Source organism: Artibeus jamaicensis, unplaced genomic scaffold, assembly GCF_021234435.1.
Source record: "Artibeus jamaicensis isolate MK-2021 breed Jamaican fruit bat unplaced genomic scaffold, CSHL_Jam_final scaffold_916, whole genome shotgun sequence".
Taxonomy (NCBI): domain Eukaryota; kingdom Metazoa; phylum Chordata; class Mammalia; order Chiroptera; family Phyllostomidae; genus Artibeus; species Artibeus jamaicensis.
In genome coordinates this window covers 62391533-62419341 of record NW_026522059.1, presented here as the reverse complement: position 1 = coordinate 62419341, position 27809 = coordinate 62391533, and the positions used below count along the sequence as shown (strand labels likewise).

Genomic DNA, 27809 nt, shown 5'->3' with positions numbered 1-27809 from the left:
GAGTGTATTTACCACTTTTTTGCTGTATAAACTTTAATATCAGTTCATAAATCATATTCTTTGTTTAAAATTATATAACATTCAACCTTTCTTAAAACTGCAGGTAACTGTTAATACCGTTAATTTTAGTGACATAAACATCAATTATATTTAAAGTTACTTACCAGGGAATGTCTTTTTACATGCTCTCTGCGAGTAAACAGCTTTCCACAAATATCACAGCTAAAGGATCTGACTCCCGTATGAATGAGCAAATGCCTTTTTAGTGTTCTTCTGTATTTGGCGACATAGGTACAATGAGGACATTTTAACTTGTTTGTGTTTAGAGATGATTCACCTTTGAGAATAAAAAAACAAACACAAAAAGCACTTATATATAAACAGAAAACTTGCTATTAACCGCCTACTATCCCTGAAAACAGGGACTGATACAGGGCTACTGCTATCTCGATTTTTTTAAAACTCAGAATATGGAAGCTTTTAATTGTTAAGCATTTCAAATAATTCCATAGATGTTTAGTTAACTAATACTTGCCATTTTCCCAAGTTTCTTGTTTTGGCCAGGATTCAGGCAATAACCCATACTTGAAATCGTTTGAAGCACCTGGTATCAATCCATATTTGAAATCGTTTGAAGTACCTGGTAGCAATCCATACTTGAAATCACTCGATGGGCCAGGCATTAGGCCATACTTGAAATCATGTGAGGTACCTAATACAATTGAAAAGTGATTTTTGAGGTAATATTGGTAATAAAGGTCTCCTGCTAGAATCAAAAAAACAAATATATATGAACATTCTATCATTTTTTTAAAAGATTTTTATTTATTTATCTTTAGAGGTGAAGGGAAGGAGAGAGGGAGAGAAACACCAACGTATGGTTGCCTTTCGTGCATCCCCTGCTGGGAACTGGCCTGCAGGGAACCGGTTTACAACCCAGGAATATGCCCTGACTGGGAATTGAACCTCGATCCTCTGGTTCGCAGGCCTGTGCTCAATCCACTGAGCTACACCAGCCAGGGCTACATTCTATCATTTTGATGGAAGGGATTAATATAAAATAGCTAAATAAAAAAACTTTACATTTTAGTCTAAAACCGAGATGTCTTCATTCTTTATTATATTGCGATTGGCAAGCATCTTAAACAGAAAACAATCTAAAGTTTAAAATACAATCCAATCATAGGAAAAATTCAGTGAGATAAACCTGATTATTTAATGGTATGTGGAGACCACATGAAACTGCTCCTTTAAATACTGTGTTTCAAATACATTCAAAACAGAATGCTGTCTTAGTAATTGCTATCCCTGACTATTCTATCACTTGAGAATATCACCTGGAAACCCAGCTGTGGAACAGGATAATCTCCTTTTGTCTCCCAAACAATCACAGTCTTGTTTTAAGACTAATTTGTAAAGAAAAATGGCCTAAGGATGAAAAATATAAACACAAGTAAATACAAATGTAGATTATTAGTCTCTTGCTTGTGGTTTCAGATACCTTGGGACAAGGTAACTGGCCCTTTTGGGGCTTCATCAAAACCTCTTGCGATTATCCATCCTCTTAAATGGAAATCCAGAAGGTAGAATCAAAATAGAATAGTTGAAGTCCCTTAGGGAATTTGTGCCTGAGGATCTTCAGCTAAAGTAGGAATTATCTCCTGTGGACTTCATTTCATCTTGAACATTCCTTGTAATTGGTAATCCTTCCGCAATGTGAATCCAGAACCCTCCATGGCTATTGCCACCCTGATCCAATTGACCATCAACCCTTGCCACTGGATTATTTTCAACAGTCATCAGTTTTATGTGCCCTCCTGGAGTTTTGTTTAATATAACCATCATCATATTCTTTTTAAATTTTAAGTCAGAGTTTGGCACTATGCTCAAGAGCCTGCAAGGACTATCCATCTCACTCACAGTAAAAGCCAAGGACTTCCAATATTCTACAAAGCCTTACCTGACCCAACCCTTGCTTCCAACAACCTCTGAGGCACTCTGTTCTGACCACATTAGTTTCTCTACTGTCCCTCTGTGGTAAGATGGCTCCTACTTCAATGCCTTTGCATTCATTCTTCCCTCTTCCTGGAATACTCCCATCCAGGCTCAATTTTCCTCCCATGGACACCATGGTTTTGATAAAAGAATGCTTGCCAAAATGAGTTTTCTAAGATTTTACTTACCTATATCTACATGCTAGATATTGGGTTGGTCAAAAAGTTCATCTAGTTTTTTTCCATATGACAAAGTGCTTGTCTTATTTTAAGGAAAAAAATAAATAAATGGACTTATGGCCAATCCAATACACTGCCTCTCTTAAAATTTAAAAGAACTTAAGACTTCTTTGATGACAGTATCAATACCCAACAGTGCAAAAAAAAAATCTCTCAGGTATTTAAAAATCACACTTCATTAATATTAACATAAATTATTTTTTACTTGAAAAACATCCTTTTTTTATACTGTTAGGAAAGCCATCTCAAAAACAAAAAGCAAAGAGAAAAAAAGGAAAGCCCATTTAACTATACTATGGTTTTCTGAATCCTAAAGTGTGTCACCCTATCTGTGTGTGTGGGGTGGAACAGATTATCTTCACATTTCTAAAGTTTGACCCTTGTGACTCATAGTTCTCGTCCAAATCAATGCAAAACCAAGTAAGCCCTAAGGGAGCAAGGACTGTGCTTGTCTACCTTCGATTTCTAATGTCCAAATACACTTCAGTTATTTGTTCAGTACATGTATCTGGCAAATGCTAACACGCACAGGTATTTTTGGCTTGCTCAAAATACTTCAAAGATTAACATAAGACATCACGTTATATATGCTGATATCTTCAACTAAATATTATTCACTACATAAAAAACAGAATAGCCCTAAAGCAACATATAAATTGATAATCTAAGGGTCAGAATTTAAAATTTTTAATACTTGAAATTCTATGTTTTTCTAAATAACCCGCAGTAAAGATACAATAAAAAGCATTCATGATGACAGGCAAAACAGCATCCTGAAATTCAAAATAACTCAAATTAACAAAGCCTCATCCCAAGCTTCTATCATTTCTCCAAATTCTTAGAACCAGTAAGTATCCTGTAGGAAACATAACAGCAGCCTGAAGAAAGGTATTCCCTTGTAAATCAATACACTGAAGGATCATTACGCTCATTAAAGATCTACCTCAAAACTGTGCTTATTGTTCAATAATATCCTTCTGAGTACATTATTCCATAATGGCAAGCTAAGAAGAAAGCAATGTTCTTAAAGTCAAAATTACAATAAAGGCTGATCTCAGTTGCAAAAATTCCAATGGATCAAAGTGTCCCCTAAAGAAAAGTGACTGGATCAAAGGTGTATTTTTTTGAGAATGAGATAAATTATATAGATCATTACCCACTGAATATGTGTGTGTGCAAATTTAAAACTTTACATATAAATTCACATAGCCCAACTGAACCCATCCATTCTTGAAACAGATTTCTAAACCAAAACAAGGTCAATAAAAAATTCCTGCACTTGGCAATTCTCTGTACAAGCAAAGTCTTCAAAATTCAACCCATTTGATCTGTAAACTACCCATTTCAAAACCTTTTTTGTAAATTCTTTTCAACAGTTAGGAGAAACCACTCTACCCTAACTGCATGAAAATTGAACTTTGCTTTACATTCTTAATATACTTTTACTTTTCCTCAAGACATGAGCTTGCTCTCTTTTAAGCTGAATTTTCTTTTGCTGCTTATGTTATTTATGTGTATCTGGTAAATAATGACCAAATTTTTGTAAGATTGCATAGAGTAAATTGAAACACACAGTTGGAACACTACGGGATTGTTTTGCTTTTGTTTGATCTTAGTTGTAAGCAAGGTTTGATGTAAATGGCTTAATTTTGGTCAGTGTATACTGTGTTCTGAAGCCCAAAAGCTTTCTGTAAGAAGGACCCCTAGTTGTCTCCCTCCCCATCAAATTTTAAAAGAATTTCTAAGCTACAGGAGTTGAAACAATGAACATCCAATATCCCTTTATATATATATATATATATATATATATATATATATATATATATATATATATGTGTGTGTGTGTGTGTGTGTATATATATATTCAGCAAATGTTACTTTTGCCACATGTACTCTATGTCTACATATATATACATTTTATGTCTATTTGAAAACATGCACACCCATCACTTCGCCCCTAAAAACAGCGTGTATCTTTCTCCTATACAACCACAGCACCTTTATCACATCCAAGAAATTTAAAATTGTTCAATGACTATCATTTAGCCTATACAACATATTCAAATATCCAACTGTTCCCAAAATGCCCCTTTAGTCATTGTTTCAACCCACAATGCAATCAAGATCGACATGGTGCATTCAATTGATCTCCTTGTGAATGCACCAACCTAGTGGTTCCTGTTTGTCTTTCCTGGCACTAACATGTTAGAATCTGGACCAGCTGAATTTGTGTTGATTTGTCTGATTTTCCCATGTGATTAGATCTGGGTGAAACATTTTGGCAAGAATACCACATAGATGATGATGTGTGCCAGCTCAGGCATCCTGTCAGAAGGCACATTATTTCAGTTTCTTTTACTGCTAGTACTAAGTTTAATCACTTGGTTATAGTAATGTTCATCAGATCTCTTTATTGTAAAGTTATCTTTTTAGAAGTTATTGAGACCATGTGAATATGCCATTACAATACCCTTTCGCTCAATCATCATGTAAGCCTATCAATAGTGGCTTATCATCCAGTGATGATTTTGAATTATTTCCTGTGGATGTTGCAAAATAGGTATTTTTACAATCTAGTCACTTTTTAATATTTATTAGCTTCATGGTCTTCTGTAAAGAAAACTTTTTCCCTTTCTAATTGACTTACAATGTACTCATGTAATTCTTTTGAATATTCAAAGATTCTCTGTCCTTACTTGCAGGCTGCTTCTCCCAAAGTACAGTTGATATGTAGTGGTACTTTGTTACTCATCATTAAGTTGTCCTGGAATCTGTGACGAGTACTGAAACCAATGAGTACCGTATGAAGTCAATGAGCAATGAAGCATTTTCTCTTGTGGGGCGGCGGCATTGTGACTCATACCAGTTCTAGCAAGTGCAACAAGTCCCTAACAAGTGTTGAGTGCTGAAACTTTTTTTTCATCAAAATGCAATGAGCACAGGGTTTTGATAAGTTCTGAAGCTGACGAGTACCAAGGTATGACCATTTTACTATTCACAATGAATATTTCTATAGCCATTTAGAATTATGCTATTATTTTACATCAAAGCTAATTCAAATACACCAATCATTCTGATAATTACCATTCTCAATTCCATCTATGTATTAGCAGAAAGTCACCATAATTACTTGCGCTATTTAGAGTTTTAAAATGTCCTCCAAGATGAGGAACACCTATCTATTTGTATTTACTAGGCTTCCAAAGTCTATCACAATCATAGCCACCACAGATGATATATTTACATATAATACTCTTCTTTTTTTCCCCTTTGTATTGAATTTATTGGGATGACACTGGCTTAAAAAAAGACTCTCCTTTTTCCTTTAAGGAAAAGAAACTGCGGGAGGATCTTAATAAACATGTACTTGAAAACTTCATAATCCTCAAATCCTCTTAAATGTACTCTTTTTAAATTCCTACTGTACCTACCAACATCACCTCCATCTTGACCCAAGCTGGCTTCGGCCATTAAGTTTGCATTCACATTCACATTCACATTCCTATCACAGTCTGGCCCTGAGAGTAGAGCACCATCCAGATCTGAAAAGGAGATGGAGAATAATCTGTTATTTACAACCACACCATAGCCATTATGTAAAAAACCACTCCCTTTTGGAATTGTTTCTTAGGCAGACATAGAAAGGCTATCTCCAAGTACTGTATACCTACAAGGCATGTAAGCATAGGACATGACTTTCAACCACAGGAAAAAGTGCACGCTCAACATTAAATATAGTGTTCTAGATAGGAACGAGCTTTAGAGCTAGGATAACTTGGTACCCCAGCCAGGGAACCCTAGAAGAGAACCAGTTCTGGAGGGAATAGTAGGTTTAGGAAGTTTAGTTATGCACTTACTGAGTATCACATACTTAAGAAAAAGGTTTAATAATATGTTTGGGGTGGGAATGGTGAGTTAAAAGCTAAATTCTAGATGTTGGGTTGGCCAAAAAGTTCATTTGGTTTTTTCTGTAAGATGGCTCTAGTAGTGCTTAGCTGTCTTTAATTTCATTCAAAACAACTTTGCTAGACTGTGTATTGTGACATGTCATACCAGCATGCATTTTAAACAACTGGTGAATTTTTGTGCAACCACTGATGATAGAAAAGCTATGCAACATTTTCAGCATGTTATGCTTTATTAGTTCAAGAAAGGTAAAAATGCAACTGAAACACAATAAAATTTGATTTGTGCAGTACATGAAGAAAGTGCTGTGACTGGTCAAATATGCCAAAAGTGGTTTGCAAAGTTTCTTGATACTTTAGGCATTTTGGTCAAAAAGTTCTTTGCTGTGGGCTGTCTTATGCATTGGAAAATGTTTAGCAGCATTCCTGGTCTCTATCCACTATAAGCCTATGGTAGGAGATACCGTATTTTGCCGTGTATAATGATTACATACCATGGATATAATAATCCCATATATAATGTGCACAAAAACGTGGATGCATATTATACACAGTGAAAATATGGTGGCTGGCATACTCAAAATATTCAAATCAATTAAGTTATTGGTGAAAATGAAAAATGTGTTTTTTATTTTACGGACAAACTAAGCGGTTTTTTTGGCCAGCCCAATACTTCCTGGGACCAGCTCTGCCACTCCACAGCAGTGAAGCAGGTTATTCTGCATCTGTCACTGAGACCTGCAATACCAGTCCCCAGTGTAGTCCCTAAAGCAGCAGCAGTGTTATCTGGCCCCATCCCAGACCTACTCAGAAAATGACAAGTGCTTGTTAGTATTTGGCCTGGTATATAGCAAACACTCAAAAATTTATTTTTTTTTCATTTAAACTTCCAAGTGGAAAAATTTACTACCAAAGGGTATAAATTTGGTGCTTGAACTGGTGACAAAAATGTTTGTTAGACTATACATAGTAAATAAGGCCATGGGAGTAAAAAGATGAGACCATGAGGAAAAGGCAATGACCAATTTATTGAAGAATACTAGCATTTAATAAGCTACATAAAGGGTACATAAAAAGGCTTAAAGAGAGCCCAGGCTGGTGTAGCTCAGTGGATCAAGTGTGGGCCTGTGAACCAAAGGATCACGGTTTGATTCCCAGTCAGGGCACATGCCTGGGTTGCAGGCCAGTTCCCAGAAGGGAACACATGAGAGGCAACCGTACATTGATATTTCTCTCCCTCTCTCTCCTTCCCTTCCCCTTTAAAGATAAATAAATAAAACCTTAAAAAAAACAAGACTTAAGGAGAAGTATTTCAAGTAGTCTACTGTGACAATGCTGTCAACAATTCAAAATGAGGCTTGAAATATGCATTACTTTCATTTCAAAAGAAAACTGAGCACCTAAGTGGGTTGGTGGAGTAAACAGAAAGAGTAAGGGTGGCCTGTGTTCTGAATGGAAGACAGCGAATTATACAACACAATTTGAGAAATTTGGCTGTAAAAAGGGAAGAATGAAAAACAGAGTAAGATATTTTTAAGGTGAAAGTAATAAACATATTTAGATGCTCAAAGGACACGAGTCACTAACAAGAGAAGTTAAAGGTACTGAAGAAATACCACCAAAGTGGTAGTGATCTGATCTGTAAGATTCCTAGAGTCTGTCTGGGACTCTGTCCAGACAAAGTCAAAAGACAAAGACAATCTGTCCAGAGAAAAGTTTGACGATAGGCACTTAGGACATTTCAGTCTAATGGTTCTTATTTTCTGTCAGGTAGAATGTGAGGTTACTGCTTAGAGGAAATGGGCTGGCAGTCAGGATGACTGAAGTTCATGGACAGTAAACAGTCGCAGATTTCTTTACCTGCTGCTTCAGAGCAGGGACACTGTTTGGGTTTTATTTTCCCAGTGTTTACCAAAATGCATGACAAATAAAAAGCTTCTCAACAAATGTTAAATGCTGGCTTAAGTATTCTGCCCTTTACAACCTGTATTACTAGTTTAGTTTTAATTAATAGCATTTGAAGAATAACTTCTCAGTTTTCTGGTGTACAGTAACAGTAAAACATAACCATAAACGTTAAATGTATTTCAATAATCAAACATAAATTTAAAGTACCATCCAAACAATTTTACTAGGTTTCCCAATATCTCTTTTTAAAAAGTCATTCTAAAGTGTAGCCTATTCAGAGGGCACTTCTTAAAATTCTCCCAAGTGGGTTTGTAAATACAAGGTGTTTCTATTTATGTAACATTCTATAGTGATTTGTTGAAGGCTTTTCTCTACTGGTTCTTAAAATAACCAGGGGTGTTCAACCCTTGACCCAATACAAAAATCATAAATTCATCTAAAATCTTTTTTTTGCTCATCAGTTTTCATTAGTGTTTGTGTACTTAATGTGTAGCCCAGAGATGCCAAACCCCCTCTCCTATCCTACCTCTAAAGTATTAGAACTTATGATATTTAATCCTACATGGACACTAAGTACAGAACATTTCACCCTAAAATGTATTTTGTATACTTAATAGAAGGCAAATATATTCTTCCTGTATACAATATTTCCTCTTGAATCAAAATCATATCCATGCTACAGATACTCAATCTGTTTTGAGAGGTACCAACTACTTAGTTCTTGATATCAACAACAAATCTCAAAACAGTTAAGCTCTTCCAGGTTTACAATAAGCTTTCATATATATCATGCTTAACTCAGGAACCAATACATCATATCACTGCTGTACCTTATTTAAAAACAGCTACACTGCCTAGCAACTCATTCTTCATCAGTTTGTTGATATGAGTAGGAGAGAAGCTGGGCAACCAACCACTCACTTGATAAAGGAATGCATTTGCTTCACTGAGAAGCAAAAGCAGTAACTCTTGCTCATCATCTTTTCTCTAAAATTTTAAGATTAAAAAAATAAACTCTAACATACTGCTTTTTAAACATTTATAACTTTGCTATGGAAATCTTTCACTTCACCTAAACTTAGCAAAAAGGGCTAAGATCTCTCTACAAATAACACACCTTTTTGGAGAACAATTTAAACATTTCCACAAGATAATTCTTTCTGAATGGCAGCAGGTATTATATGTGCTATGTAATAACATCATTCAAATCAAAGCTAAATGATAAGCCATGAATAATTTCTTCCATTTTTACAAATGTCTTTCTCCCATGAACAGGAAATAGCAGATCCCTGCCCAAAAGCAGACACAAACAAAAACCAGATTTTATGCATCAAGCAGTAAGTCCTTTTGGATATTCCTTCTCATTCAAACTTTACATGTTTATGTAATAATAGTAAGAACATTCTTATCCTCAACTGTATGAGGAAACTAAGGCAAGCTACAGGCAGAGTGCTGCACTGCTCATTAACTGTCTTACACTGCCTCCTGATAATGAGCACCAAACGTATGGCATACTGCAAGCGATCACAAGAAAAGGGCAGGGGTTGATGATGGTTCAATTTGCAATGCTAGAAATGAAAGTGCAGAAGTATATTCACCTTAATTTCTTTTCTGCTAAACTAACAAAAATAAACCTTACCTATATTCTGCTAAACCAGCATTCGTTTATTAGCCTTCTCTTTATTTAATAAAACCATGTCAAAACCTAAAGTGGACCTTACATTTGGGCTATCAGTTCTTTATAGTAATACATTTTTGTCTATCGTTAAAGCCTCTTCCTCCTTGGAATGCATTTAAAATAATTCTGATTAACCATATACTCCATTTTTAAAACATGACCTCTTGCTCATGGGTTTTTTGAGAATCTGATTAACAAGCAACAGAAAGAAAATGTTTTTACAATTGGGTATAGATTATTTTTCTCTTCCTTCATTGCAATCAAGATTTTTCTTTCAGTGGAGTAAATTGAGTTGCAGTGTTATTGTATCAAGCACCCCGAATTCCTGTAGCAGCCTAGAGACTCAAACAGCAGCTTCCCTTCACCCAGAAGCTTGCTGACTTGAAGTGACTACTGTCTTAGACTAGACCCTACTGTTTCTTTGCACTGCTCAAATAAGCCTGTTATTTCTTCCATGACTAGGCCTTGATGGGGCTCCCTAGGTCACTCTCCACTCTATGAATAACACTTTGCCAATGTTTTTGTGTTCAAGGCAAATATAAACAGACCGAATCTCTAGTTAAAACCTCCCATTGTCTCAGAGTCTGTAAAATAAAATTCACAATTTATTACCATGTCAAAAAGAATCACAATTTGGCCCTAAACTATTCACCCAACCTCACCTCCCTGCAACACCCCTGCTCCCTTCTACTCTTTTAACCACTCCTCCAACTTCTTGTTACCATGCAGTTGGTCAATGTCCTCCTCCCCCTCCTTGCAAACTTCAACACACGTAAGAGCCAACCCTATTGTTGCTTCTCCAGGAAGCTCCCCCCAACTCTTCTAAACAGCTGTACCCCTGCCACATTTCTTACTGAATACTTATCACACTGCCTAGGGTACCACAACCATTCTACTGTGAACAAGTACTCAGTTTTACCTGGTATGTTGCTTAGTTTCTTGGGGCTTTAAATAAAAATTTTATTACCAAATTTCTTCTTATATTATGATATGGAAAACTACTCTGGAGTCCCAGAAATGCAATGTTTGATCATAACATAACTTTTTTGGAGAGTAAAGCTTTGAAAAATTGAAATTATGTGGTGAACCTACAATATTAAAGCCTTGTCAGAAATCAAATGTTCAGTACTATAAAAAACTTAGGGTTTGATATTTTAGAAGTTTAGATAAGTTAATAACCTAGCAGGTAGAAATCATACAAATGCTTTTCTACCTGATCCACACAAAGCTTCTTCAGCATCCAGACTCAGTGTGCACACAGTCTATTTCCTCAGGGGTTCTAACTTATAGATTAGTACAGCCTTATCTAGGGTCAAATACAGCAGACAGAACGAAAATACAAGGGAGAGAAAAAGTAAAAAAAAGGGAAAAAAGAAGGCAGAATAGTCTTACTAGTATTCTTTTAAGATTAAGTGTTGAAAATTCTTAGGTATTAGTATGTTTTATAGCCCATTAACTGGTGACCATTTATGTTTTAAAATGAGCATGAGGCCTTCAAACTACCATTTAAAACCTGATCATTAACGGTTTATAAAGAAAAATTACTTAACATTATCACCTGCAGCCCATCCTTTATAATATATTCAATGAAAAAGGATGCTGGAAAGGTAGGGCAGAACATCTGGAATTTTTAAGAGTAAAAAAAACTAACTCAAGATCCAGGCCTATAACCTGTTATTTGAAACGCTTGGGGTAAGACACAGACTGCAAAAATTTTAGATTTTAGAAAAGTAATTAACTACAACATTCTCGGTGGAGTCTACTTATGGTAGCATCCTGTAATCAAACAGTTATTTCTGCAACAACACATTCACATTTAAAGAAGAATATAAAAAGCTGATTTTGCTGCCATCTGAGTATCAGGTTTTGTTAGCAAAATAATTAAGAAAAATCTTTGGATAGTTTCTACAGCTTTACAGCTTTCAAGAGTTCAGAACTATGACCTTTTTCTTCCTTCCTTTCCATTAGAAACATTGCATGGGATACACTCAAGGCTAGTTAAGTGGCAAAACTGAGTCCAAAGCCCATGTTCCATGGTTTCTAAACATTTCAAATATTTCATACAGTAAATGTATGTGACATGGTCAAAATATTAGAAGTCTCAAATCAGATCACAGATTTTCAGTATTGTAAAAATGTTTAATTTTAAAAATATCATTTAGAGTTTTAAGATTCTGCAGCATATGAAAGTAATACCACCACCCAAAACAGAGCAGAGCACAAGTCTAGTTAGCAGATAACTAATTTAAAAGTTTACTGTAATTAGAACTAATAACGAAATGTCAAATTACATGTTGTATTAGGATATCTTAAAGATACTGAGTCAGCATTCTTTTCTCCAAGCTGTTTACTAAAAATACTCAAATTATATGCTTTTAGCCAAAACACAATTATAAATATTGAAAATGTAAAGAATAAACCTGATTCAACTCTACTTGTAAGGATAAATAAAAGTTTACAAATGCTGTACAGCTGTTTTCCCATCAGAAGTACAGATGACAGAAAGGACCTTTAGATTAACTCTATATTCCTTGATCAAGCAAAAAACCACTTTGTATCAGAATATTTGTGAATAATTAAGAAAAAAACAATCATTAGTATTGAATTCTATCAGCTTTTATTAAAGATGAAAATCAATTATATCATCTACTGCTGCATTTACTAGAGAACACTTTTGAGGAAATTGTCCATTATACTAGGTTGGTGTCAACTCTACAAAACCACACTGGAGAAATTCCTTTCAGAATTCAGTGCCAGAAAAGCCTGTAATCCTGCAGAACTGCCATTTCCCCCTTTTGAAAAAAGCTACTTAGACTATATAACATTTTAGAAAAGGCAAAATCTAGAGACATCAAAGGACCAGTAGCTGTCAGGAGCTTGAGGATAGGGAGGGAGGGCAGAGATAAATAGGTAGAACACGAGGCTTTTAGGGCAGTGAAACCATTCTTTATGATACTGTAATGGTAGAAACATGATGTTAGGCATTTGTCAAAACCCACAGACCTCTACAACACAGTGACCATTACTATAAACAACACATAATATATATTAATGATAATTCATCAATATTGGTTTATTAAATGTACCACAACTGGGTGCAGGGGAAAAAAGGCAAAAATCTGCTCAATTTTTCTGTAAATCTAAAACTACTCTTTAAAAAAGTCAATTACTTAAAACAAGAAAAGAAAAGCTGCTTAGTAGAGGCACAACGCCTAGTCTTACTGCACTTTCACCAGCATTGTGTTTTTTACAGGGACGGCAAGACCCTCCACCAGCAAAAAGATTACAATTTACTTTCTTGAGTTGCTCTGGAACCCAACCCACAATATCTTGGAGGTGTGCCTATTTTAAAGCCGATTAGAAGCTTGATTAGGGCAACCATATTAATACACTTCTGACTAGCACACTAAATTTAAATTTTATTTGCATTTTGCTAATTTATTTCTTGTCAATCATTTCACAATCCTTGTTCAAAATGTGGTCTGTATGCACACATAAATAAAATGTACACATACATGCAGACTAGTTATTTACAATGGGTACAACCAGCTAATGTGACTAGTATAAATAGAAAGTCTGGATTCAGAAAAAACATGTTCCATGAGCTCAAAACATTAAAAGACCAAAAATGGGATGCATATCAGATTTGTGCTGATTAAAAATAACACTATATGAGTATACTTTGGGAAAAATTGGCATAAATTATTTCTTTAATTTCTTACATTTTTATCTACTTTATTTACCTGAAATTTGTTTTCTGGTTGTAAGTCAGCAAAACAAGGATTTAAAATTTTTACATTACCAGAGCAACTGACACTTTATTTTCCTCTTTCATTACTCAGAATTTAGTTTTTCCTGTTGGTTTTAATTATCCTATAACCCCCCAAAAAACAGTAAAAAGGAAAGAAGTTTCTAACCTTTCCTGAGTTCTACTTTCAAGTATCCTCATGTACCAATGATTCAAATCTCAGTAGTGAGTCAAATTACAGAGATGCTAGTTTAAGATTAAAAAATACCATCTGAATAAAAATCCCTGATATCTTGGGGTATATCTTCATATCTCAATATCTTACATTTCTCTGAGGCATCCAAACACCAGCTTCAATATTATGTGGCAAAAAGACATTATTTAGAGCTGTGGTTTACAAACTGTAAACTTAAGAATCTGGGGATGTTATATTTCCTAGAGAGATCCAGATATGCAAATATGCCAAGCACTGCTCACAGAGTAAATGAAGAATTCACAACTCTCCAGACATTCATGTATAGAAATTTAAATTTGTTTAAAAGCATTTATTTCACTGAAAACTTCCACTATTTTCTCAATAAGTGGAAATGAAAGTGTAATCAGTGATGTGGAATTCATAAACAGGTTTCCAGTTTTAAAAGGGACTCATTTTTTTATAAGACAGAATGCACTAGTTTATTAATGGCAAGATTTTAATGTGAGGCAGTCCCAAACAAAACATGACATTGGCCTATATTATCAACTAGTTAAATGACCTTGAGAAAGGTTTTAACCTTGGTAAACAAAGACCCACTGTGTTCTATACTGGTCAGAACTTGCCTGTAGAGTTGTAGTCAACTTTGTCCAACAAAATTTCCAGGTGAAACAAGCCATGTCATGTCTACAACTGAGGAATCCACAAAGTAGGAGACAGAGCACAGTACCTAGGAGACTGCAGGGCAATTTTTTAAATGTCTAATATCTGAAGGGTTATCAGGTAGTTTAGTGATTAAAGGTTAAGATCAGGTTACACTACCCAAAATGGCATAATTAGGAAGTTAAAGTGAAGCAAATACTGTGTCAATATAAAATAACTTCCTTATAATCATAGACATCCTATACTGGAATAGCTGCTTTAAAAAAAATCCTTTTTAGTTTTCAAACACAAGGTCAAGCTGAAGATAGTATGACCACTTTACCTAGAATTTAGTGGAAAGTACACTGCACTGGAAAACTGATTTTAAATAACCCCAACAGTCTCCCAACTTTAAGGGAGGTTAAAATGACCACGATAGTTATGCTTTTCTGTTTGTCATTTAATTTTCCTAATAATCTTATTATGTACCATATATTAAAGATGAAAAAATTGAGGGCAAGAATTAACTTAATTTGATCATGGCCACATAGTAATTAATGGATCTCAACCTTGGCTCACAGTGTAATAACTCGTATAGCTTATAAATATCCCACCATCCAGGTCACATCCCAGACCAATTAAACTGACAACCTGGGAGAGACCCAAGAAAGTTCCCAAGTGATGCCAACATACAGGCATGGTTAACACCCACTGCTCTATACCAAGGGTTAACAATAAAGCTTTATTGGAACATACCCATTTTCATTTGCTTACACACTGTATACTAACGCTTTCATGGTACAATGGCAGAGTTAAGTAACTGAACTTATGACCAAAGCCAAAAATATTTACTACTGTTTGTCCCTTTACAGTAAAAACTTGCCAACCCTTGGCTCTATATCAATTATGCCCTAACTATAATACTCTTATAAGACCCATTTTCTTCCATAAATGAAGTTGGATGTAGAGATACTAAAAAGTTGTTTAAAAAAGAAAAACAGACTTCCACCAAGATGGAGGCATAGGTGGAGACACCATGCTTCCTCAAACAACCAAGTTTAGAGACAGAAAACAAAGCAACAACACAGAAAATTGAACTTTTCGGAAGTCTGATAACAACAAATTCTTCAGCCTGACCGGTAAGGGACGAAACCAGCAGCTGGAGGAGCGGGGTAGCACAGCAAAACTCGGTCAGACGAACTCAGGCGGGCGGAATCCAGGCGCAGGGTTGGACCTAGTGAGAGACCCAGTGACCGAGGGGAAACAGCGAGGGAGCAGGGCTACGGGTTGACTGTGGTCAACGCATTCATGCGCGGATAGACGAGGGAGTGGGCGATTGGACCGGGACCCAGCCAGTACCCGCGGGGAGCAGCAGCAGAGGGCGCCGCCATTTCCCTGCTCTGACCCCACCTCCACATACAGCATCACAAACCAGCGACTCTGAGTGGCCCAGCCCTGGTGAACCACCTAAGGCTCTGCTCCTCACCCAGCTGGGCAAAACAGCAGAGGGGGTCGCCATTTCCCCGCTCTGACCACGCCCCCACATACAGCGTCACAACCCAGCGACCTGGGAGTCCAAGGCTCCACTCCTCATACTTAACGGGTGCGAACAGACCAAAAATGGCTCAAGAAGATCTCAAAGCCCCAGAGCCTATAAATCTAAGCGATGAAGAAATAGCAAAACTCTCAGGCGCACAGTTTAAAACAATGGTGATCAGGATCCTCACAGAACAGGTTGATTATAGCCACAAATTAGACAAACATATGAAGGCAAAACTAATTGAAATGAATGGAATTGCACAGGAAACCAATAGTGATGAAAAGGAAACTGGGACTCAAATCAATGGAGTGGACCAGAAGAAAGCAAATAATGGCCAAACAGAAAAGAGTGAAGAAGCAAGAATTCAAAAAAAATGAGGAGAGTCTTAGGAACCTCCAGGACATCTTTAAACGCTCCAACATCCGAATTATAGGGGTACCAGAAGGAGGAAGGGCACAGCCACCAGTGGAAAACTTATCTGAACAAATAATAAAGGAGAATTTCCCCAATCTGGCAAAGGAAATAGACTTCCAGGAAATCCAGGAAGCTCAGAGAGTCCCAAAGAAGTTGGACCCAAGAAGGAACACACCAAGGCACATCATAATTACATTAGCCAAGATTAAAATGAAGGAGAGAATCCTAGAAGCAGCAAGAGCTAAGGGGACAGTTACCTACAAAGGAGTTCCCATCAGACTGTCAGTGGATTTCTCAAAAGAGACCTTACAGGCAAGAAGGGGCTGGAAAGAGGTATTCCAAGTCATGAAATCTAAAGACCTACAACCAAGAATGCTCTATCAAGCAAAACTTTCATTTAGAATGGAAGGGCAGATAAAGTGCTTCTCAGGTAAGATCAAATTCAAGGAGTTCATCAACACCAAGCCCTTATTATATGAAATGTTAAAGGGACTTATCTAAGAAAAAGAAGATAAAAAAGATGAACAGTGAAAGGACAGCAAACTCACAGTTATTAACAACCACACCTAAAACAAAAGCAAACTAAAAGGACAGCTAGATCAGGAGTGGAAACACAGAAATGAAGATCTCAAGGAGGGTTAGCAACAGGGGAGTGGGAGGAAGAGAAGGGGGGAGAAGGTACAGAAAATAAGTAGCATAGACAGTAGATAGAAAATAGATGGTGGGGGCAAGAATAGTATGGGAAATATAGAATCTAAAGAACTTGAGACACATGGTCATAAACTAAAGGGGGGTAATGGTGGGGACGGGGGGTAGAGTGGAGGGGAATGAAGGGGGGAATAAAACTGTAATGGCATAATCAATAAAAATAATAAATTAAAAAAAAGAAAAACAGCTGGAATGTAGCACACATTGCTGATACAAATTTGTGGGTTAAGCAATGTTCAGATACCAAAGTGATACCAACAACATAATAAAATTATCTTTTATAAGACAAATTTAAGAAATTGAAAGCATATTTGACTACTAAAAATTAATATAACCTTAGCTACAGATGCCTGCTAAGATAATTGCTGGTGATATTATTTTGTTTGAGGTATGCATTGTGGGTCAATATTAGTGTTTTCCTTTTCTTGGATCACTCCAATTAAATGTGAGATTAATTTCAAGAATGGGGCTAGCTCTGATTAGTTTTACCAATCAGCTACCACCCAGAAAATCTGCTTATTCCTTACACTTTGAGTGTACATTTATATATTTAAAAAAACACTAAGGTTCCCGTCATGCTACTAAACAATCCATGCCACAGAAAACCATATAACTCCATTTTGGGAACTGCTTCGAGGTCTTCTATATTAAAAAAATTAAGCCAAAATAAAGTGCTACTACTTTAAACAAACTGCCTCTGAGGTTTTTATTTCTTGATAAGTATGATGGAAAAGAGAGCAAAGAGTGTTTTATTACATATGTATTTTGATTTTCAAGTAAGTAAAATTTCTACTGATGAAAAACCCAAGCCTAAAAAACCAGAGGAGCCATTTCATAGGATTACTAGGACATTTTGCCCTTTTCCCAAAGGGAAAAGGAAATAAAAGTAATTCTTTTTAACATCGAACAGACACAGAGCTTTAGGACAAAGCAAGCATTAAATCATATATTCCAGTATGATTTAGACAAGTAGACAAGTAGATAAGTCCAGGGTCTGCACAGAGAACTTGGCTGCTTCTTCCAATAAAAGTAAGTTAGACACAGGCAATTAAATTGCATTAAAGAAAAGGTTCAATCTATTTATACTCTATAACAATGCCCCCTCACCCCATTAAAAAAAAACCCCACACTACAAATGTGATATGCTAAGATTCTTGTATGTACTCCTTTGGGGATATATAATGGGTCTCAGAGGCCTCTCTTAACTAATAAAAATGAGGTGAAGTGAGACAAACTTAAACTATTCCAGCTTCTGTAAAATTTATTGTGAGAACAGTAGCTCTAAACAAATTAGAATAATCCCAATACCATTTGCAAAATTCTATAAACACTTCCAAATGTTTAATTTATCCCAAAAAATTGAAGAGTAAAGGGTGTAAACTAGGTCTCAAAAATGTTCTGAAATGACGAACAACTATGGAGTTTATCTTTCCCAGCACTGAGTGCAAAAAACTGTGAGCACAGACCTCTTCCTAAAAGCAGCCAGAGGTGACCTCTGAAAATGGTTCACTTTTCACTTGACCCAGAAAACCCCACAAAATCATATAAACCAACAGGTTCAAATATTGTGTTCACTTTAAGAACATGTGTGAAATTCCCCAGGGCATTATGGGTATGGATATCCAAAAAGCTACCAAGCATCTGAAGGATATCACTTTACAGAAGCAATATGTGCCATCCTATTGTTGTAATGGTGGAGTTGGTAGATGTGCCCAGGCCAAACCATGGGGCTGGACATAGGGTAGGTAGCCCAAAAAGAGTGTTGAATTTTTGCTGCACATGCTTAAAAATGCTGAACTTCAAAGGTCTAGATGTAGATTCTCCAGTCATCAAGCACATCCAGGTGAACAGAACTCCCAGGATGCCCTGAAGAACTTCCAGAACTCTCCCTGGAAGATTAACCTACCCAGGAGCTCTCCCTGCCATAATGAGATGATCCTTACTGAAAAGAGCAGATTGTTCCATATACCAGAAGAGAAGGCTGTACAGAAGAAAAAGATATCCAGAAAAAAAAACTGAAGAAACAAAAGCTTGTGGCCCGGAAGTTGAGCATAAATACTAAAAAAAAAAAAAAAAAAAGAGCAGAGCCCAAAGATCAGGAGTCAAAGAATTAAACATTAAGTGGAATTCACATGCCATACTACAATATAGGCAAATGCCTGACTGTTAATATAACCTTTGAGAAACCCACATGTATATGACTAAAGAAAAAAACCCAAGATACCAAATTTTTGTGCTTCAATAATTTCCCTTTTTCTATTTTTTAAATTTAGTAGTACGTAGGTGTATTATTTCTATAACTAAAAAAAACCTACTTAAAACATATACTTCAACATGCTATCCAACCAGAATTAGACTGAAACTGAAATACCTCTGAAGGTAAAGTATTTACCTGGTTCTTCCTTAATGAATGACAAATCTTCTTCTGGATAGGCAACAGATGGCTGCATCACTGAGCAATCTTCTACATTTGTTTCATTATTAGGTGGAATATTATAAATAAATCTCTTTGTAGTTTGGTTTTTCCTTCTTGTTTTGCCAGTTTCTTGAATTCCCTGGGAGCCCGTATTATTCCAAATGAACACTTTTGTTTGACCTTGGGCTTCGTTTTCAGCCAATTCAGGTGAACCATCCTGGACCCAACTATTGTCATTCATTTGGTAGTTTTCTATTTGGCCCTCGTCGATATTACAACTATCATTTTCAATTTTTACATTACTTGCCAAATTGGTAAGATTCCGTGTTGCCCAAAAACTGGCAATTTTTTGATCCCGTGATGAAGACAGACCATCTCTATTAACTGGTTTTCTATTATTATAGTCCACAACTACAGACTCTGGGGCTTCTGACTTTATGCTTATATTTAAGGCATCTTTAATGAAATTTCGGCAAGTTTGAACAACTTCGCTCATTTGAAGATAGCTGGCCACGGTCATTACTTCAATGGCATTTTGGCTTGTGAGCACCAGGTTACCAGAGTACAAGAAGTCCAAGATGACTGAAAAACCTTGAACTGCAGCAATATCTAAATGGGTAGTATTGTTTTGGTTAGGGCTTTCTTTGTTTGAAAAGCAATATAAAGTCTTAAAGAAACGGCTGCCTGCAACCAGGATGTTCTTATGAGCTTTGAAGATTTTTCCGCTCACCACAATGCTGACATCACAAAGAATACCTTTCTTTCTCTGTTCATTCAGTTGTCGAAGAAGTTGATAGCAATAAGAGTTCTCATTTGGCCTACTATTAAAGTCACAGTATCCCTCTTCTGAAGGTATTTCTGATTCCTGTAAGTGATGGAAAACATTAATATTAAATTTTATTTACTTTTTAAAGCCTCCTAACCAAGAAAAAAAAGTACCATCATCATCTGTGCAACTTTTAAAAAAATACCAATCAAACACAAATCATCCCTCAGTATCCACAGGGGTTTGGGTTCCAGGACACCCATTAATACCCAAATCTACAGGTTCTCAATTCTCTCATGTAAAATGGGTAGTACTTGTATACAATTTACACACATCCTTCTGTGTACTTTAAGTCACCTCTATATCACTTATAATACCCAGTTCAATGTAATAAATGCTCTATAAATAAAAGAGGTGTTACACTGTGTTGTTTAGGGAATGACAAAGAAAACAGTCCATGTATCTTTAGTACAGACACAACCATAGTAGGTCTAACCACCTAGTGTGTGTTGGCAACAATGTAATTTTTCTTGATCATTTCTGATCCACAGCAGAGGGGCCCAACTGTATACTAACATTAGTAATCATTACAAAGGGTTCACAATCCAAATGCTCAGAGAAAAGAGTGAATAGGTTGGTGTAAGTCACTGCTATTATAAGAGAAAAACATCTGAATCAGGATCAGCAGGATTTCATTTACAGAATAGCATGCCCCACGCTATTCTTTTGAAATATAAAATAAGGATGTGAATTAAGAATTATTTAAAATTAAAATAGACTTTGGCAGCACATGATGAAATATCTACAAAAACAATGAATTAGCATTTATAAGGACAACTTCAAGTTCACACATGAAGCAGTTTGATACTTTAAGGAGGTGGCTATGTCTAACTGTAGCAATCATTTTAGGCTATGGTCAGTGTTCTGAATTTCCTGGGGTAATACCCAGTTCTGAAAATCTCTGCCATTATCAGATCAGATTTTAAAAACTCAGGAAAAACTTATTCACCCAAACACTTGCCCATTCTATTTTAACACAAACTACAAATCAAGCACAATGATTCAACTACTAGTTTTTCTCATTACCATTGTACAAGAATAGTGATGTTCCCTACTTCTACAAGCAACACCAGCATTTCTCGGTGCTGCTGATTTGAGCGCTAAGCTAAGTTTTGGAAGCACCGATTAACTATGCCCTTCGCAATGAAGGCTTTATTAAGAGTGTGTGTACTCTCCAAGGACAGTATTACTTGAGGATTTGGGTGAAACAGAGCCAAAAAAAAAATGGCCAAAATGATTTATTGAAGCAAGTCATAAATTCTTAATATTAAAGACAAAAAAGTTATCACTAGTGGGCAAGACTCTTAAGGTACTGAAGAATATGACAAGAGTGTTATAAGAGCAGACAGGAGGCGTATCAAATCCAGTTTTTTCAGACTCTAGGGAGACACTTTGGAGGAAACATTTCAGCAGAACCTTAAAGGATGCAGGAGTAAGACAAGGATGCAAATTCTAAGTGAATGAGATAGTCTGAGGAAAAAAAAAAAGATGGCCTACAGTATCCTCACAATTCCAGATTTACGAAAGAACTTCAAGGTGACCCAAAACAATCCAACATATGCAAATATGCACTTATGGATATTTTGAGGTGTCTATAGCTTTCATCAGATTATCAAAGGAGATCTGAATCCCCAACAAGATTAAGAACCCGGCTATAAGTGCCTTACAAAGATTTAGAACCAGAGCGATCTGATTGGATTAGCAGAAGAGATGACTGTGGGGGATTAATATTGGGGGACTAAGACTGGAGATAACCTGACCTGGGGAAGCTACTGTTATTAGTGAAACATACTTGTGGTAAGCAAGGACCTTAACTAGGGAAGACGGATTATTTAATAGAGGGAAAGGTGGTAAGGCAGAGTCTGGGGGGGGGGGGGTGGGGAGAAAAAAATTACAGGGTCTTCAGCATTCTAGCTTGGACAGATAGATAATGCCATCAGTTTGGAGAGAAATCTACACCACCCTTCTGAGAAGAGTGGCAGAGATAACTTCAGTTGAAAACAGTGAGCTCACTGTAGTCAATCTATAAATAAGAATGTGCTATTTAGCTAAAAATCAATAAGTAATTAGTATTTACTTCCCTACTCAGAATTATTCTTCTTTCAATAAATGATCACATAATCAAACACAATCAATGTCAGAACTCATATAAATATTATTCTAGTGATGTTCCCTGAACATCATTTAGGGATGTCCCCTAATTATCATTTTGGCAAAATGATGAGACATACTTTTGCCAAATCAAAGAAGATTGGCAGATTTGTTTCACCTCTGTATCAGTTGCTGATCTCAACATATTTTAATTAGTAATTTGGATCAGACCGCTAATCTGATTTCAGTATTTACTTTCTGGAAAAGTTAACAAACTTTCTTGTTATAATAAATCTGTAACAATAATATACCTGAGTATGTGTTTCAGGGTTAGTAAACTGGGAAGTTGACAGACTGTGTCATTTAGACTATGAAAATTTCGCAAGTGAGTAGAAAGTGATCTGAACCAAGAAACAGCAGTAATCACTGTTATTAAACCAATTTTAGTGTCCTCTAAGCCAAATGGTCAATCCTGTATGGGCTAATTTTTTAACTTGATTCTATGAAAATATAGATGTTATTCAAACTAAAAACTATGTGTTGTCCCTTGCATCAGTGGTCCCCACCTTTTTGGTACCAGGGACTAGTTTTGTGGAAGACAATTTTTTCATGGACAGGGGAGAGGGCTGAGGGGCAGTGATGGTTTCAGGATATTACATTCAAGCTCACCTCCTACTGTGCAGTCTGGTTTCTAACGTAGGGGCCCTGAGGTTGGGGACCCGTGCCTCACATCCTATATTCACACATCCTTATAAAGAACACAGGGATCTTTTTCAAACAGAACGCTCAGAAGAGATTCTGAAAGCTCATTTGCAGATTCTTCCACGAATCCTTAACAACCTACATCCAATTATCAAAAGAATATCAAACTTTTTAAGAGGGTGCTAAAATGATTTGGTCGCCACCATTAATGAGGAAGAACTTTTCTTAGAGAAAAATAAGAAAAGTAACCCTTAGTCTTAGTGACATACTACGATTTGGCCAAACTTATCTCAAAAAATATGCCTCCTTAAAACTTAGTGTGTGTGTGTATAATAAAAGGAGTGAACCACCCCGGGCTCAAACTGAATTCTTGCCTCAAGAACTCCAGAACTCTTAATATTTTTAAGACAGGAGAAAGTTAATGCAAAGTATTTTTTTATGAAGCTAAGAAAAATTGCATGTATGATGATAAAGTCTCAAAATGTTCAAAGAACTGGCTGACCAAAGTCTCTGAAGGTATGAAAAAGGGAGCTGGTCTACTCTCTAAAATCAGTGATTCCATGGGATAAAGTGGCTTTAAAACTTATCAAATTGGTAACACTGACACAAGAGATACCAGGCCACAAGGAAAAGCACCTTGTTATACTTAGCTACAAATAAAATAAGAATGATAAAAAAATAAGTTATTATTTACTAAGTGATTATGTGTTGGCATATATACTTTGTACATGTGAGGAAACTAGAAGTTCTTGCCTGCCAAGAAAGAGGATTAGGACTCTGGTCCCCCTCACTTTAAACCCCAAAACACTCTTACAGACTGGGTTATACTGCCTCCTACAGATATCTACAGAGACTGTAGAACAATAAAAAAAAATTGACTCCTGCCCATAGAAATATGTCAATTCTCGAAACTGTCATTCATGTTAACAAAGAGAAATGTAGGTAGTACCTTCAAGGCACACAAAATAGCAAAGTAACACCCCAAACTAAAGTCACCTACAATTAAAACAGAGAAATTACTAGGATCATTTCAGAGTGGAAACATCCAAAATCCAATACAGAGAATCAATATATAGCCTCAGACAAACTAAGTTGTAACCCTCAGTCTAATGAAAGAATGTCTCCAGAGAAAGATGGGCTGCAAATAAGGTCTATAAAAAGAGCTTCAAGGGAGCAAAGGGTATGGGAGAGGGACAGATAATTCAGAGATTGAGTTTAATAATGGTTTTACCTAGAAACGAATTCCCTGAAACAGATAAATGCCTGGGGGATGGATACATGCACCATACCAAGTTTGTGTCTGTCATAAGGTGATCCAACTTATTCCCCTTCCTCTAATTTCAATTTCACTAAGTAGCTCATTTCAATTTGTATTCCCATTAAGCTTTGCTTATAAGGAGAGACTATGCTGATAAGAGAAGTAACTGGTCCATTGTATATTACAAAAATTCACTCTAATTGTCTTTTTAGACTTTTCAAAGTAACCAACCTACCATTATTTAGAAAGGTTCACTTTTCATTTTCACAAGCCCACCACCTACATCATTTTATTAACTTCAGAAATACATTACTTAACCCTTTAAAGCCTCAGACTCCTCTTCTGTAAAATGAGAGTAAAACAACTATTTTGTAGAGTTAAGGTAAATGGGTGTTTGCATATGGAAGACAAGGAAATGTCAGTTCCATTTCACTCCATTGCCCAAGCTCATAAAGCTAGTAATTGCAGAAAGCTGAGATGTGAACCCAGATTTACTCCAAAACCCATTCTTTTCCCATTACAACAATCCTTACAGACTATAGTCTTAGTTATCACCAATGGCTCTAAGACTCAGGACAATTTATTTAACCTTTCTGGGCCTTATATCTTTAAGTAACCTTCCTTCTAAGGCTTTGGCAGCTAATATTTGGACAAAAATTATTGCCGTTGTCCACTGGGAAAAATAAACCTATGCTTTGAGGTTCAAGCTTTAAACTTCTGAGAAGCTTCTGGGCTATTGAGTTATTAGACACTGCCTAATTAACTCCAGTATATATTTTGAACAACAAAATCATGCAACAGAGGGACTAATACCTGCAAGTCAACTTTCTAAAGCAATGACTGGCTATCATTACAAAAGAATGAATTCCATCAACTACCAAAGGTTGTTTCAAAGTCTTAAAGGAGAACTGCTTGGCTTGAAGGGGGATTATCAAAATGATAAAGAGTACTATCTCTAGAAAGAAAATATTAAAACAAGAAAGAATAAAGTGCAGCTTACTTGTTTTGTAACTAAGAACTTGGTTTTAACAAAGTTTGGTCCGTATGTTCTCTACCAGTCCAAATTAACTTTTGAAAAGAGGGTAATCGTACAAAAATCTCAACACAGAAATTTGGGTAGAAGGAAACACGTAAAAACTACAATAATTTACCAAAAGCAAAGTTCAACAAGAAGTTCGACGGCAATAAATTTAGCAAAATTATTCACAAGAAAAAGGAGCGGTAAGCAGATAGCTTCCACTACATTTATATACTGCTCTCATATTTCAAGTTATTCTAACCTGATAGAAAGAATTTCTTCGGCTGGATATTTCCTTAAAAGAGGTAAGCATCAAATGTTAAGGAAACTGTTTAATTCAGTCTTCAAAAAGTTGCCAGATGTGACTTCCACCAGCATATGAACCCAAGGAGCTTTACAAAAATCACAGGCAATACCATTTTCCGCAAAGTCAACCTTTTGGGTTAAAACCCTCAACCTTGCTTTATTAAGTTTTCGTTTTTGATTCACTCTGATAGGCAAAGAAATATGAGTCATAAAAAAGTAAAACAAACTCAGCGCTACGATTAGTAGGTTGTCATTCCCTCTCCCTCCCAACACACAACTTCTGAAAATTTGTTCCCAGGCTTTCTAACCTCCCACTCGGAAGTTGCAGACGACACCTCTCCGATTGCAACTACGGTTCCCCAAGGAAAGCGGCTTTTTAAGCTGATAAACCATTCCGTAAAGGATCTGAGAAAGCAGGGGCAGGATATACGGTACCTGGGCGTTGGCTTCGTGGAGTTTGTGCTCGGTAGAGACGTGGTGCCTCTGGAGGAGGGTCTTCTTGTAATTGCGGGTCCCTCGCGACAGCTCGTCGTGCCCCACGGGCGGAAGGTCGCCGCCACCGCCGCCGTCCTCAGGGGTCCTCTGGCACCAGCGGCAAGACATCAGACCGGTATCCTTGCAATACCGTAGCCAGGGGAAATCTTTGAGCCAGGCGGTCTGGAAGGAGCACTGGAGCTTCTGCATCAGGGACTTGGGCCGCGCGAGCGGGAAGTGCTGGACAGTCTCACCGTCGCCGGTCCCCACGCCGCCGCCCTCCGCTTCATCCCCGCCGTCGCCGCCGCCGCCCGACCGTCTGCTGCTGCAGCCGCCTTCCGCACCGCTGCCGTCGCCCAAGCTCGCCCCCTCCTCGTCGTCCTCGGTGCTGTCGCTCAGGGACGCGCCGTCCGGCATCAGGTCCTTCCCCTCCAGCGCGTCCAGGTCCAGCTCCACCGTCGCCGGCCCTCGCCCATTGAAATGCCGCGGGGGCCACGCCGGGGGGTCGGGCCGGCCGCGACTACTGCCATTGTTGCCGAGACCCCCGCCGCCGCCGCGGAAGGCCAGAGTCCGACGGTTCCTCTCCGCTAGCAGCGGGCCCCCAGCGCCGCCGCCCAACGAGCTGGGGCCGCCCGCGTCCGGGGGTAGCGGCGGCTCCTGCGCTTCCTCGGCGGCCCCGCCGGCGGAGGCCTCGGGGTTCTGGGGCTCCTGGCCCTCCAATTCCACTTCCTCGTCCGCCCCCCGCCCGTTGAGGTGCTGCGGCGCGGGCGGCGGGAGCTGTCGCGGTGGGGGCTGTTGGGGCCAAGCTGAGGCCTCCCCGCTGGCGTTATTGTTCGCGCAGCCGCCGCCGCCGCCGGCGAGCAGCCCGCCTCCTCGGAACGCCAGTGTCCTGCGGTTCATCTCGCTGAAAGACATGGCGCGCGCCGCCGCCACCTCCCGGTGCCCGGCCAGCTCCTGCCTCGGGTTGCGTCCCGCGCGCTCCCCGCGTTCCGGTCTCGCGGAGCCCGACCTCGCCCTCCCGCCCGGCCCGGGCTCGGTCCCGGGGCCGCCTCACGCGTCCACAGCCGCCGGGCCGCTGCCTCCGGCCGCCACCGCGTCCTGCGTCCCCGCCCCGCCGCGCTCCGGGCCGCGTCCCGCGCGGAGAAGGGGGCGGCGGGGAGGCGAGGAGCCGGCGGACGCGTGCGGCCTTGGAAGTTGGGGCGGAGTAGGGGCGCCCCTCGCCGTCCCTCCGGACGCCGCGCCGACCCTACGAGTCGAGAGCCTACCCGGCGCGCCGCCCGCGGAGTCCGCCGCCGCCGGTTCCGAGGCGCTGAGGGCGCGAGCCTCGTTAGAGCACAGGGCTCCGCCACATAACGCCCGACAATGAAGCCGGCGGAGCGTTTCCGTCCGACCAGGCCCCGGCGGAGGTCGAATGGCAAATGAACAACGGACCGTGCGCCCACAATGCACCGGGGTAGCAGCCACCGCTGGAGGGGGAAAGGGTGGGGGCCGGGCGGGGAGGGGGCTGGGCTTGGGGCCGGGCCGCTGGGGTGGGGGCGCCGGAGAATGGGGCGGGGGGAGGGGGCGGCGACGGCGGCGGCGGCGGCAAAGGCTGGGAAGGGGCCGAAGGCCAGGGGAGGAGACGCAGAGCAGAGCGGTGGGTCGGGGTCTCGGGAGGGGCGGGCGCGTGCAGCCGGGGCTGGGCTCCGCGGGGACAGACAGCTGGCGAGTGTCAGGGGCTGGCCGCCTCCCCGCTGCCCGCACGCACC

The 27809-nt window shown here is 38.7% G+C and overlaps 1 protein-coding gene across 2 annotated transcripts in view; it reads right to left on the bottom strand.

Annotated features, from left to right (window-relative positions):
• The window catches only part of ZBTB10 (zinc finger and BTB domain containing 10), a 33743-nt gene extending 6222 nt beyond the window's left edge, over positions 1-27521 (bottom strand). The window contains exons 1-5 of one of the 2 annotated variants that reach the window (XM_037164163.2): positions 26023-27521; positions 19363-20251; positions 5666-5776; positions 641-712; positions 165-337 (exon numbers count right to left, since the gene is read on the bottom strand). In XM_037164163.2, the coding sequence (XP_037020058.2) occupies positions 165-337; positions 641-712; positions 5666-5776; positions 19363-20251; positions 26023-26976 (2199 nt within the window). In that variant the 5' untranslated portion in view covers positions 26977-27521. Of the gene's footprint in view, positions 1-164; positions 338-535; positions 713-5665; positions 5777-19362; positions 20252-26022 lie in introns of both variants that reach the window. The other variant, XM_037164162.2, reaches the window with a different exon arrangement.
• Positions 27522-27809: the final 288 nt, after the last annotated feature.